At 39.0% G+C, this 15444-nt stretch overlaps 1 protein-coding gene across 5 annotated transcripts in view; it reads right to left on the reverse strand.

The window, feature by feature from the left end:
- The window catches only part of hdac4 (histone deacetylase 4), a 125668-nt gene that overhangs the window by 55663 nt on the left and 54561 nt on the right, over positions 1-15444 (reverse strand). For all 5 annotated transcript variants that reach the window (XM_032566760.1, XM_032566761.1, XM_032566762.1 and 2 more), the window contains 5 exons: positions 10319-10519; positions 9092-9237; positions 8499-8649; positions 6437-6557; positions 2958-3076 (listed from right to left, as the gene is read on the reverse strand). In XM_032566760.1, coding sequence (XP_032422651.1) covers positions 2958-3076; positions 6437-6557; positions 8499-8649; positions 9092-9237; positions 10319-10519 — 738 coding nt within the window. The remainder of the gene's footprint in view (positions 1-2957; positions 3077-6436; positions 6558-8498; positions 8650-9091; positions 9238-10318; positions 10520-15444) is intronic.

Consider the following 15444-nt stretch of genomic DNA (forward strand, 5'->3'; position numbering starts at 1 on the left):
TTCCACAGCACCATACAAATTCTTTACTTATTTAGCCATTCGGTTGTAGATTTGCTGCTACAAACTTTGGGTTCAATGTCCTTTCAAAACCCAGTTTAGACCGAGCTTCCGCTGTCGAACAGATGGCCTCATATTTGACAATAGATTATTTTATTCAGAGTCCACTCATTAACAGCAAAATGCACTCATTCTGTGGCTGCAATAAAGGCCCACATGATCACAACTCCACTACCGTGCTTAACATTTGGTTCAAGATGCTGGTGTTGACATGGTGCACTTAATTTTCTCTAAACGTATTGTGTCATCTATGCAATACTAACATTGGAAAAGACAGTTTTTATCAAGATATTCACTTTGTGGATTACAGTGTCCAAGATGCTGAGTATCAGATAATCAGCCGGACATACATGAGAGAGAGAGGAGAGTGAAGAAAACGTTGATTTATCGCCACTTTTATCGTAATCACTATATTTACCAGTAAGACTTCCTAATATCATCCTGCATTATGATCAAACAATATCAGCAACACTGTTTCGGAAGTCTTGCTTATCCAGACTTAATTTTGCAAACTTAAGCTTTGCTGTCATATAACTTAACTCTTCCTAACAAGCAATTCTTAATCAGTCCATCAGTTTTCTATTCATCCTGTGATGAGCTATAGCATTTAACCTGATAACTGAAACCTATAAGATCTAAGATTGGAGCTGTGTTGGGTTTTTTGCAACTTCTCCAAAAAATCTGACATGAATGAATTTGCTAGAACATCCACTTATTAGAAAATAGACAGCTGTGTTAAATCACTGATGATAAAATGATGAACTTATTCAAGACTTGAATAAGTTCAGCTCTTGAACTCTGAACTCTTGAACAAGTAGTTTTAAAGTTTGATCACACTAAACAGAATGTAAAAACATTCAAGGTTTAGCATCTGTAAGTGTTACAGATGCTAAGTGTTACTGTAAGTGTAACACTTAGTGTAAGTGTTACATAAGAAAGATAAACAGGATCGATTTAAAGAACCTGGGATTGTTTAGGCTTAAAACCAGAGCAGAGGTGGAATAATAAGTTAAAAATGTGAAGCTACTCTGCTGCTGAATCAGCTGAACATAAAGAATATTAAAACAACATAAAAAACATAAACATAAAAACATAAAAAACATTAAAGTCTTCAATGATCTTAGCGCTCATTTTATAAGTGTGGAATGATAATGTCTGTGTGTAATAACGTAATGTATGAGCAGCAGAGGGAAGGTCAGCATGACAAGCATGCCTCTGTAATGAAGGCCTTACAGACTTCCTGTCGCAGCATTCAAAGTGTTCCTCTGTGCACCGAGCGCCGTTATGACAAAGCCCTGCTGTAATAAACCGTACGCATCATCTTACTGCACAGACGCAGAGCATTCAATGCACATTTAGAGTTTGCATAGATAAAAGACCAACTTTGGGGGGAAAAGCGTCATGAATGACGCGAGGAGTGCACTGATGTCGAGTGCTGTCACTCACTTCCTCTTCAACATGATTCATATCTCTTAAGGCCAGCCTAATACGATCACAGTCAGCTAACTATTTACACAGTTAGAACAGTAGTTCTTCAACAGCTGGCTGTAAACTGACGCACAGGTCAGCAGCAAACGTCTTCCAAGAGCACTTGTACGTATCAGACTTCCTTTTTCGTCCAGGAAGAATGATACCATGAATGTTATGAACAAATCTCAGAGAAAAATTCCTAAAAGTCCAAACTCTGAGTTTTCTCTCTGTAGATCTCAGCAGGTGGGTTTCAGCGCAGCGTACACAGGGTTTGGCTTCCAGTGGTGAAAACAGACAGCTGTACAGCCGAAGCAGCTGGTGACGCTAACTGAGTCATCGCAGCTTGGCTGGCCTTGGTGCGAGCAGATGGACCTAGCTGATGAGTCCAAAAAGCAAGAATGATCGTTTTCTCACGCCTGTTAGGGCACCAGGGCGATCAGGAACCATTTTGTTTAACAGACCAGTGATCATAAATAAGTGTTGCCTCACAAAAATTTTCATACGCCTTGAAATGTTTAAAATTGTGTTACATTGCAACCACAAATTTAAACAATATTGAAATTTTACTCCAAGCTTACACTAGAATCCTCTATAAAATCCAGTGAAACCAATTGACTTCAGCAGACACCTAATCAGTAAACAGCAAATAGATTGTGGTATAAATGGGGTGGAGGTTCACCTTCCAGCAGAACAATGTCCCTAAACATACAGCCACAGCTACAATGCCATGTTTAGAACATAATGTGCTGGATGGCCCAGTCAAAGTCCAGACTTAAATACAATCTGTGATAATCGATGTTCACAGACATTCTCCATCCAATCTGACTGAACTTGAGAAATTTTGCAAAGAAGAATGGGCAAAAATATTTCTATCTCTAGATGTACGAAACTGGTAGATCGAAACCCAAGAGGACTTGCAGCTTCAGTTGCAGCAAAAGAGACTTGGTCATAAATACATGCCATACTTTATTCAACAATTTATTTGAAAAAAAAAAATACTATGTATAATTTTTATTGCACTACATAATTATGTACTAACTTATTGGGCTATCACATCAGTTTGCAGGTCTAACCTGACTAGGAGTGGAGAAGTTAAAGAAACATGTCTTTTATCATCAAAAATATCTGTAGCTAATAAGGTCTGGGGTGGTGAATGAAACCATTTTTTTTGCATCGGTTCTTCTAAAACACTTTCAGTGGTGTCAAAGTTTCTACTTTTCCAATCCAGAGGAGTGCTGTTATCTTCCCTCAGCCTTCATTTACATTAAAATGGTTCAAAAGAGGCCATTAAATACATTTTTGATATCTCCAGTTGAGAGCATTTCAGCCGTCCTCATTAATCCTCCTGCGTCTGACTCCCAGATTTAGGCTTTTGGTCCTCGAAAGCCAATTTACTTCCTGTATGAGTAAAAAATGTCATATTTCTTTACCTGTTTTCCTCAGAGGAAAGTCGTCCTTTGAGTCAAAAGCTCCCAGCACTGGATGCGTGTACGCTGACAGTGCCGCTTGAGGGGGTGAGCTCTGGTCCAAAGAGCTATGCTGAGTTTTCCTGCAACAAATACAAATAAAAAAATCTTATAACTCACAGCATATTATGCAATATCACCACTTTTTTTTTAGAACTACAATAACCATTGCACCTAGTTCATGCACACACGCCTACACACTTAAGGAAGTGAAAAAGACAGCTTCTATCTTCTTTTTCAAGGTGAGGATTTTTAAAGACACAGGAGACTGTGAGCAACTAAGGGAGGTGGAAAAGAAAAAGAGACAATGAAGAAAGAAAGAGGGACTAATTCACCTTAAGTGAAGCTTCGGTTTCCTGACTCGGCTGTATGAGACAGGTGGAGGACGGGAGGGGAGGTGAAGAGAGGACAAACCAGAAAGTGAGGAGAATCACAACAGGGTGAAAAACACAAAGAACTCTATTAAACTAATGATGCAAAACCACTCAAATCTCCTGCCTGGGCAAAATCTTTGACTTATTAAAGCGTCTTTAAAGTGCAAAAGAGACACCACTGTTGTTTTTTTTTCTTCTAACTGCCCACTTCAAACATTCACCTCAGACAGAGCCGGCTGTCAATCTCCGCCAACCGGCACACAGAAAAAGCCTAGACATTTCAGCATTTTCTCTGTCGTTTAAACTCGGAGACTAACGATGATGTTGGCAATTTGATGTACACACAAAAGCACGGCGCTGACAGGCGCCTACACTACGGGGGTTTGGAACACCACACTGCTTACTGTGTTCCAAAAGCCATGAAGATGAGAGACTTTTATCTCTGCCATCGACAGATTTTACGTTTGATATTTCTCCCCAATGAGGGACTTTTTTTTTCACGCTCAAATGAGACAGATGATGACTCAGAGACTGAATTCTTTGATGAAAGGAAGGTGCATGATTTGACAGATTTTTGAAGGCTTTGAAGTTTCAGAGAAATGTACTTTGCTATAAAATTATTCTTTATGTTATAGTTCTAACAGCTAAACCGCAAACCTCTATGGGTGGATCACACATGAGAATAAACCAGTAGATTTTTACCTTTATCAGTATTTTATTAATGCTACAACTAAAATTTTGACAAATTTTGCTCCATAATGCACCATGGCAACATAGAGTTTCCATCACAGCTGCATCATGCACACTGTCTTTTGTATCAACCTCTGTCCTGTGGAAAACAGACAGGAAGGTGGAATTTGAGTGATAAAATGTGATCCACTGTGAAACACGGTGATGGCACTATCATTCTATGGTCCTAAATGTATCTTAGAATCTTTGGTAAGACTTGACAATTCATGTTAGTCAAGTATTTGATAGCGATAAACCCCCAAAGACTTGCATTGGTAGTTGCAGCAAAAGGCGGTTCTACTGACTCGTGGATTACAGGACAATTTTAACTAACAAAAAAATATATGTGTAGAAGCAATATAGCATTTTTAGTCCCCTACTTTGTGCTGATCTGCTTTATAATGTCCCGTCATAGAAGTTGCTCTAACCAGACAGGATTTCTGGCTGGATTTCCAAAGCAAGCTTATTTTTTCAGGTAAATATACTGTTAGGCTTTTGGAAAAGAGGCTCTGGTCGATTATTGAACCTTGAAAAGGCTTACATCTCGGTGACTCAGAATATACTGCAGCGGCTGCTGCAAGATTTGGGGTTCTTGACTTGCTATTAAGGACTGTTTATCCAACGCCTGACACAAACTCATGGATTCTGCCAAGACTGCCTCCGTGTCCCGACATCATGGTGTAGTCGGGGTTTTGGGGCCTCAGGGACTCATATTAGTTTTTTTGCACATGACATGGTTCTGAAGCAATCAGAAGCTGAGATTAGCTTTACTCTAAAGTTGCTAGGTTGAAACTTAAGAATATGGAGAGTTGCTCCGTCATCCAGGTTCAGAGTAAAACTCCAACATATCTACAGGAATGAACTGAAGCAGTTTGAGTGTCTGATCAGGATCCTCCCTGTCATTACCCTGGTAATCTAATTTCAGATAAGTGGACATACAAAGTTTGATGGATGGATGGATTTGGACAGCAAAATATAGACCAAAAGAATATTTATCACCAAGAGTTGCCAAGGTTACATAAAGTAAAACAACAAAAATACCTACAAGTAATACGTAACAGGTCAATCTGTGTAGCTAAGATTGTAAAACAAATAAAGCACTTCCTCTTGACTTCCTCTGCTAATATATGTTGCAGAGTCAGATTTCCTCTGCAGAAATGCCTGCTGTCTAAAAGCAGAACTGCAGGTCCTGTCATGTATCTCAATCTGCATTATATTGCAATTATAATGGGGATTCTGATGTTCGTTTTTTACAAAATACTTAAAATAATGTTAAATACCAACCAGACTTACAAAGCACTGAATAGTTTAGTAAAAATAAACTTTGATTCCTTTTATATCCAACTCTTGAAAGTTCTTATATTAACCATATGATTATCTGATTTTCAGATAAAATAACTTATTTGTTTTGGAAAAGATAATAATCAAAATCCAAAACAGAGTCCAGAAAGAAAGAAGTTAAACAAATTTCATGACACCCTTAAACAAATGTTCTTTTTGCATCATTAAAAATCTGGCAACAACTATCACGTTCGCTAGTCTGCACAATGACAATCTGTTCCTTCTGCTGTTTAGATGCAAAACAGCAACAATCTAAGTAACCATCTCTTACAAAACTGTAAAGACTTACACCACCATTATAAACATTCACTCATAAGTTTTAAAAGATTCAGTTAAGAGTTGACTTTATTTGAAAAGTCTTCTGTCTATAGCAGGTATGGAAAATCAAAGCTACAATTCCAAAACCACAGAAATTCAATCTGCCTCCATCCCAACCTATTGCTGCAACATAGCTCAGCTTGCTGGAGGAGGTTACAACCCTTTTCGCTCTCGCTAAACCAGTAATAGAATAAAAACTGAAGTAGTGTCACCAATCACTTATATTAGGGTAACAAAGAATTATAAAACTGACAACTAATGAGTGATCTGTTTGTTATGATGCTAACTGCTAACTGGCTACTGGAGCAGATGGCCTGACTAACTATCCTGCTGATATTAGCTTGTTATAACTGAGAAACTTTATTAAGAGCAGAACTGTAAAACTGTTCATTATATGTTTCTACTTTAGTCACTTCTAAGTATAAATACTATAGCTGCTACTATATCTGAAGTCATCTAGATTTTCTATTCATTTTATAGCAGCAGTAATAATTGATGCTTTATTATTTCAAATAAAAATGATTAGATCATTTTGGTTCTAAATGTTTGTGCTATTAAGCTATTTTTGCTCAATGTTATCATATGGTAAGAATTTCTTATGCCATACCTTGTTCAGACTAAAAAGTGATCAAAGCAAATCTGAAAAAATTCCCTTCTAGAGAGGCGACCAGTCACACTTACCCATACCAGTAGCGAGGGTCACTGGGCAGACAGTGGTTTAGGTTTCGCTGAGCCAGGGCTTTCTTCTTGTTCAGCACAAACTCCTGAAGTCGCATCTTTACCTCCGTGCTGGCCACAGCACCTGGACAGAGATAATCACCAAAAGAAAAGCACATGTGACTGATGGTGTAAGTGACCATTACTAGTAAACAGAAGTGTCTGGGTTAAGTACCCAAAATATGAGTCCAAAACCACCAGGATTTTAGCAAAAATGAATCAATGTCGGGAGCAGGGGGATTTACTGCCCCTGAATCTTACCGCTGCCTCAGTGTTTGACACAAACATGAAGGTTTTAACAGCTCCCATTCATACTACACACAAATCAGGGGCTGCATTTCCATCTTGTGCTCTCCTCAGTTTCCACTCTTATTTCACAGCTTTACAAACAAATTATCCAGGAAGTGAGAGACGGGGAGGAAAAGCTGAGAAACAGGCAGAGGAAATCTCAGCGAGAGCAGGAAAAGCTGGAGAAAGGGCTGCTTTTATGGGAAAATGACAGTGGGAGTGACAAGAGGTGATGTGTCAGGCTTGAGAGAGGAAGTGGTAAATTCAGCATGTGAAAGTGACAAGGGCTAATATATGTTCTCTAAATCACGCTGCAGCTTTAAGTGCTGACATCCCAATACAAACGCCTCCCCACTGAAGCAAATTGGCTTTTATGAGGCTGCCTTCTATGCATTTTAGTGCAGTACTTAACAAAGCTTCTCCTGTTTACAACCCAAAGCTCTTTCCATAGACGTCAAACAGTACGTTCTCTCTGCCTAGAGCAGAATCGAGACTTTACTGGCAAAATCTATTAACTACAGTGTACTCAAAATATTGAATGACACATCTTCCCGACTGGAAATAAAAGCAACAGCGCCATTACATTTCAATTTCAGGTCACATTTAACCTGTAAATCCCAGTACAGTCAGCTCATCATGACTCGTACAAAAACTATTACTTTCATTTTATAGATTGACAAAGTTGGCTGAAGAATTCTGGGACTTATAAGCAATGGATTTCACACAATTTGAAACAGGAAAGAAAAGTAGTCTGTAGCACATAGATTTTGTTGTGGATTTCATCACATTTTTATAATTCTGCTTTGGTCCCACTTTCTTCCACAAAGTAAAAAGAAAAAGGTTGTTAAGGCCATCATTTATCTTCTTTTTTTAAAGAGGGGTTGTGTGGTGCAGGTAGGAGCAGTCAGTATCTCAGCAGAAGTCAAAGTTTGGATGATGAGGGAGAATTTTCCCCAGATTCAAACTAGTTGCATTTCTATAAAAGAGTACATTTTAATCATTCAAACAATTCCTCCCAGGAATCTGCAGAAACTTAGGGAGATGAAAGAGTGATAACATTGAAAAAGTTTGAGCCACTCAAGTGACCCAATCTAAAAACAATTGTGGCAAACTGTGACTCCTACAAAAAGTGAAAACTTACAAGAAAGAACAGATTTATATTTATATAAGAACAAATTTTCACATGAAACATTCTTGAGTTCTTGAATCTAACTTGATGAGTACTGAGCTTGACTTGTGAAAGACAATTCTTTTATTACTCCTGATCTCTCTGACTGCCATCTACAGCAGAAGTATGATACTGACTACTCACAATTTCTCTTCATAAGCCTTATATGCTTATATATGTTTATATTAAGCATTAATTGGCCAAACATTAGCATCCCGACTGTTTGGCAGATGCAACATAAAGTCTAATCTGAACTGAATTTTAACTCTTAACCTGATTTTGAACATGTAAACCAAGGACATGTTTGCCTCAGTGTCTCGCTCCTCTAACCTTGCCTTGGTTAGAGGATCCTGATCCTCCCTGTGGTGAATGTGTGAGGTCAGACTGTTCTGACTGCTGTGCCATGGCTGCAGGTGTTGGGACAGAGGGGCTGGAGGAGCCGAGCTGTCTGACACCTGTTGTGATCATTGGCCACAGTATTTCAGCACAGATGTTAACAGGAGGGCAGAGTATATTAAATTCTATGCTTCGACGCTTAAAAATGCTGTTTTGATTGAATTCCTCACTTACTTTCTTGTCCCCTTTCCTTGTTTTTCAGCTGCTGGAGTTTCTGTTCCCGCTGCTGCTTCTCCAGCTGTTGCTCATGATGCTGCTGCTCCATCTTCCTGTGATGCTCCAGCAGCTCTTGTTGATGCTTGAGGGCCAACAGGTCCTGTTGATGCTGGAGGGGGGAGGCGCAAATGGGTTACAGAAGGAGGAAAAAAACAAGATAAAGGAGTTATAGGATGTGGCAAACAAATAACTGGTAAAGATTTCAGCTGAAACAACTGCAATGAAGCAAAGTGTGGGTGCAGTAATGAAAGCAGTAAATTCAAGGGACTCGAAAGACACATTGTAGTTATTTTCAGCCTAAACTGATCAGATCTTCTGGCTCCACGGCTGTCTGGTCGCAGTAAACCCAATGGGAGTTTTTCTTTTATAAAATTTGCACAGAGCGAGTTTATGGGGCCAATGTTCTGCTGCCAACAGATCAAATTACACCAGTGTACCCTCTAAATTGTACACATACATTTGTTTTCCTTTGCCCTTCACAAGGTGCTGACTACAGTGGAGGAACAAATCCCACCTCACTCTCTGTCGGCGGCTCACACACACCCTCTTACCTTAATATGCTCCTGGAGTTGGACTTCATGTTGTCGCGACAGTTGCTCGTGTTGCCTATGAAACTCAGCAATCAGTAGCTGCCTCTGGAGCTCCTGCTTGTGCTTCAGAGCCACCAGTTCCTGTTGCAGGTGCTGGTCCTGACGGCCTGCAGGTCCAGTCAAGTTTATTTGTATGGCACATTTCAGCAACAAAGCAGTTCAGTGTGTATAAAACATTATAAAATTGTCATAAAAACATCATAAACAGACATTGCATTTTGTCAAGTGCCATTGTTAAAATCATCAATCAAATATGTTGCTCAGTGTTCCATTTATTATGGTTCAAAAGCAACTCTAAACAGGTGGCTTTTCAACATAGATTCAAAGGAACTCAGTGTTTCAGCAGTTTTGCAGTTTTCTGGAAGTTTGTCCCAGATTTGTGGTTCATAGGAGCTGAATGCTCATTCTCCATGTTTGGTTCTGGTTCTGGGGATGCAGAGCAGAACCAGAACCAAAAGACCTGAGAGGTCTGGAAGGTTGATACAACAGATCTTTAATGTACTGTGGTGCTAAGCTGTTTAGTGATTTATAAACTAACAAAAGTATTTTCTAGTCTATTCTCTGAGCTACAGGGAGCCAGAACCGGGTTGATGTGCTCTATCTTCCTAGTTTTAGTGAGAACGCGAGAAGCAGCGTTCTGGATCAGCTGCAGCTGGAGGATTTGTAGGCAGACCTGTGAAGAAACTGTTGCAGTAATCAATGCAAATAAAAATAAATGCATGGATGAGTTACTATAGATCTTTCTGGAACATTAGAAATGTTCTTCTAGTGATAGAAGGCCGACTTTGTAATTGTCTTTATGGATCTTTGAAGGCTACCCCAAGGTTTCAGGCACTACCACTACTTCCCAGCTGTAATAACAGGAGCTGTGCATTGACTCTAGATTGTTCCTTTTTAGGTCCAAAGACAATAACTTCAGTTTTGTTTCTGTTCAGTTGGAGAAAGATATGGCACACCAAGCATTTATTTGTTCTAAGCATCTATTCAGTGCTTGGATGGGTTCAGAGTCACCTGATGACATTGTAATGTAGACTTGTGTATCATCAGTGTAGTTATGGTAACTAATCTTATTTCTTGTTATAACCTAAGCTAGTGGGAGCTTGTAGTACAAGTATCAAATAGCGCATCACTCTGAGTGCGGAGGTGGTTGCATTAGGTGAAATCAGCCAGGAGACCTGAAGGACTTACCAGCAACCGGCCCGTTGCCCAGCTCGGACGATGCAGGACAGGCTGTGGAGGGGGCTGGTGTGGGATGGGGCTGGGACACCAGGCCGAAGGGAGGCTGCTGGTGGTGGTGGTGAGAGTGGTCCACAATGCGGAGGTCCATGGGAAGGATGGCAGAGGCGGCGGAGGGAACCTGCGAGGGGAGCGCCGCTGTGCTCACATCCACTAAACAAACAGAAACGTTGGCAGATTAAGCACCTGACATCTGAACCAAATCCGACAAACAAACTGAAAAAGCAGCTTTGGCAGCAGCACTTAGTATTAGACTTTGCAGTGGAGTGGTCGATTGGAGCGTTGGCCCACTTGGGATTTATATCTGTGTCATATTTGTACACTGAAGATAAGAGCATTAGCATAACACCAAAACATAAAATGTGTGTGTGATTTGACAGGAATCATAAGGAACAAAAATATTCCGCAGATTTAGTGTTGCAGTAGAAATCTGATGACATTCATGCAGGCTTAGTCTTCATAATTTGACACTTATGATGTATGATATGATTGCAAATGTAAAGTGATTCCTCTTTAGGTTGTTTAACAGCTCTGAGAGGATATACATGTATCAAAATTAGATGCCCTTATTGGACATAAAAAATGATGTCTTTTAAGGGTTGCAGCATTCAAAGCAATAAGTACATGTTCAGGCGGATAAAATTAGCTCTTGAAGCTTAAAATATAACAATTATTATATCTCGGCACGACTGATATGATCCTATTCTTAGAGTAAAGGAAGTATGAAGCAAAACAGAAATAAGTCCGAAGTCAAATCACATTTAAAATGTGATCAGATTTGAAGAGAAATTTAAAATGCATATGGAAAAGTGACATGTAAAAAGAAAATTTGAAGAAACAAAAAACAAACAGTAAAATACAAAGCAAAAGATCAAACCAAGAGAATCTCCCACAATGTGTTATCTTTGACAATGTTTACGTCAATTAAAAATAACAGGAAGTAAACATTGATTAGAATTACTTGAAAATACAAAAAACTGGAAAAAATGTATAGTTTTCAAAACTCAATGGATGTGTAAGAAAAACTGGGAAAAATAAGAATTTTTCTAAAAGCCAATAAGGACAGGGACACATGAGGCAAACCATCACACAACTACTAATTTACTAAATTGGGGAGAACTATGACAATGACAACCTTAAGCTGTCTTTTAGAAACATTCACAGATGAAACCTTTTTCAAAAAGAGAAACACTGAATGCAGGGGGGAAAACTGGGGATATAATTTTCCTCCAAATATTTGTGTTTTGCCATACATGATGTGGCTCCAGAAAACTCAAATGACAGAAAGAAAGACAGTGACACTGAAGACTGGAAGATAGAAAACTGAGACATGTTTAAGAATAAGTCAGCTGCATTATATAAGAATCTTTTTGTGTGTTAAGAATCAAAAACTGAAGGTACAAAAAGAAATCATAAAGTCAGATGCAGAATAAAGCTTTAAATAGTTAGAGTTTATGTTCTGTCCCCTCTTGGTCTTTCAATCTGCAACATTTAATCTGCTTTATAGGCATAATCCATACAACAGGGATAGAAGGAGCAAACAGCTAGAGGACTGATGCAATCAGATTATTTCACTCCAACAAGTAAAACAGCAGCTTAAAGTGCTGCAGAACCACACACAGTAGTGAAACATAAAAACACACAAATTCTTTGCCAGGTTTAAACCCTCTATACGCTGTCTTACCACATGCACTAGCAACTAGCTAGAAATTTGTTTTATTAGTGAAAGTGAATATATAGAGGAGTTTTACACAAACATAAAAGCCAAAACTGAAGTTGGGAGTGCAAGTTGAGAGTAATCTTTAATTTCACAAACTCAAAGTCTTGTCTTGCTGTCAGTGTTTCCTGATCAATATCTGCTCCATGGAGAACCACCTTCCACCGTGCCAAGCCCTCTGCCAGGGATCGATACTCCGAAGCCAATGCAAAGTATCCTGAGCCTATCATGCACGTCCTGCTGTCCCCAGTGACCAATGAGGTGGCAAACTGAGGGGTAGCCAATTTGCTGAGGTAGCCAATGACATCTTTGGTACCGGGCAGGTTTTTAGTAGAGAAGGGAAACTTGACACCACCCAACGGACGGCAGGGAGAAAAGAAAGGGTGTGGCCAGGCCAGACATGCTGGTGCTTTGCTGATGCGTATCGCTGTGCTTGTTCGGACCTGTCTCAGAGCTGGACATTAGAGGGGTTTGTTTTTTAGTAAGGAAAGTCTGGAGGACACTTCTGTAGACTTCATAGTCTTCCAAAAAAAGCTTGACTGATGAAGACATGAACTTTTTGCAACTTTTCAGTCATTCCTTTATAACCACTTCTCACATTCATTGTGTACACATACTGTACATCTACATATGCCAGCCAAGTGTTCACTTAGATAGCTAATGAATATTAAACATCAATGTCAAATTAAACCTTGTTTGCCCATAGGCTGAGTGCCAATCTGTGAATTATGGTCATTGTTATAGTACATATTGTCCACCATAACAACAACCCAACCAGTGGCAGCTTTGCAGATATAGAGTTCATTTGCAGTACAGTTGATAAAGCGATGAACATCTGCTGCTCTCACTACAGCTGGAAGGGACTCCAGCGTTAAGACTGTTACACCTGTGAGTGCTTGGGGTGGGGCGAATTGCTCAGAGCAGCATCATCTTTTCACAACTGACTGAAGATAGCCACAGAAAAAGTTGATAAGTGTGCTTATGGACAAAAGCAAAACAAAACAACAACAACAAAAAAAACCTGTTGCTAGACGAGTTGGGAAGCTTGATAAATATAGAAATGAAGTCTGAGCCAAGGCCAGCTTGATGACAAGTCTTTATCAACTGACTTTGTCAACACAACAGGGCCACTGCAGAACTACTTCCTGCTTTACTACAAAATAAATTTTTGATAGAGACTCACTTTTATGTCTGGGGCTGACATTTGCCTAGACTTACTTCATTCACTACACAAAGTCACATGTTGACAGCAACTGGACATCATTTCACAAAAGACAAAAATTTTATCAACATAGTGTTTTAACTTGGTGGAATATTTATTAGAAAATTAGGTTACTTTATGTCAGTGGTTCCCAAAGATTTTCTTCGGGGCCCCCCTATGGATTACAATAAAATCCCCCCCAAAAAAGAAAAAAACAAATCAACGGGGCACACACATTGTTCAACCAGACATAAACCTATACACATATTTTGTTTTCAAACTCCAGAATCTAACTTCAGGAAAATCAGAGTTAACACATTAAGGGGGACAGAGGGTCACGCTCATAGTGGAGTCAAGGAATACAATAAAGAAAAATGACTAAAAGATATGATTTAGGGTATTTTTAAGACTATTTTTTAACAGATCTCAAGTATGTTAGAGTGACTAAATGCAAATGTATTCTGGATGGAAAACACCTATTGTAATCTTCCATTCACCCACTCAGTCTCACTGCCATGCTCTAATGAAAACATGAATTGTATCTTGAAAGTCCAGTGACGGAGTTATACCGTATTGACATCTAGGGCTAGAGCTTATGAAAAATGCAAAACTTAACTTCCCGTCAAAAGAGACAACAAAAATATTTCCTTATGGCTGACTGAAATTTACATGCAACTGTTTACCTGCTGCCTGTAAATGACATACAGTACATCCTTTCTGTCATCCTATTTTTGGAATGTTTCCTGTACTTTAGTAAATTACAATATTGATGGCTAATTTACTTTACAAAGTAATCTGCACTGCAGCATTTACAGCTATGAAAAAATTGCACACCAAAATAGGCTGCAATTTTTAATAAATGACTCACCAAACACATTATTTACATATGTTTCCGTAACTATTAACCATTCTATGTAAGATTTTTCTAAATTGTCAATTAAATGTCACAAACCTTAATAAATTAAGAAAATATGTGGAGTTCCTTGATAGAGGCAGTATATGTTTGAATTCAGTCCAAAATAAAGGGATTATACAGCATTGTATTTGAAATCTGTTAAATGTTGCCTCTAAATTAAGATTGCTTTTCAAATCAAGGATTCAGAATAGTTTCTTTTAAACATCGCTAGTGACTAACAAAGCTGTGGTCAGAGTATCTACAGGCTAAAACAAAGCAAAGAAAGCAACACAGGAAGCATCAGAGATGGAGAAAAATCATGGAGTAATCACAGCTCCAGCAACTCAGAGGCCAACCACAACAGCTCAGAAATAAAGACCAAGAGATAATGCTGTCTACAGAGACGTAATCTAAGAATGAACTCTCTCTCCATAAAAAGAAGAAACTTACGATATGCAGAGCGCCAATCCTGCAGTTCAACATCAGCTACAAACCCTGATTTAATTGTGTTTCCGTATGTTTTCACAACTGTTGAACTGTTTGTTTTACAAATCTGGACATTCTATGTTTCAACAATACACAGGAAGCATCTGTATCATTTGTGCGTAATGTTAAAAGAGACAGCAGCTCTCAGAAAACAACCTGAAGGAGCTGTTTACAGTAAACACAGCTTTGTCGAAGGCGGCAGACATGCAGGGTGGCCAGCACCTGGGAGCGAATTAGCCCAGTTTACAAACCCTCAATGAAAGTGACATGAGGTTAATGTTGCTGTGCCAACACGAGGACAGGAGGTCGCACAAGATGACTCACAGTGACGGTGCACAGCTTAAACGCTCCTGCTGCAGGAAAAACTCCGAACTGCCGATTAACACCTGTTGCTCTCAGGTCTGATGTTTCACTCAGATGTGCAAATTAGAGATGTAAGTCGAAGTATTGTGGAAAAGTTATTCCCTGTCTGTTAATGTGTAAAAACTACATGCAAACTTCAATAAAAATATTTTGAATTGGAAAAAATGAAACTTAGGTTCACGACACAGAGTGATTGATGATTTAAAGATTCATGCCTGACAGGTAATGACAAATGCAGCAAAATATGTAATTGCAACAATCACATTAATTGCAATTATTTAGGGTTGGCTCATGGAAAAATTCTGATTTTGAAGATTTAATTAGTGGAAAATTAGATTTGTTTTTTTTAAAACAAGTCACCTTTTGGGTTTCCACGGTGACATTAACTCCTCCAAAAACTACCATCTTGTTTGACA

Source organism: Xiphophorus hellerii, chromosome 7, assembly GCF_003331165.1.
Source record: "Xiphophorus hellerii strain 12219 chromosome 7, Xiphophorus_hellerii-4.1, whole genome shotgun sequence".
Taxonomy (NCBI): domain Eukaryota; kingdom Metazoa; phylum Chordata; class Actinopteri; order Cyprinodontiformes; family Poeciliidae; genus Xiphophorus; species Xiphophorus hellerii.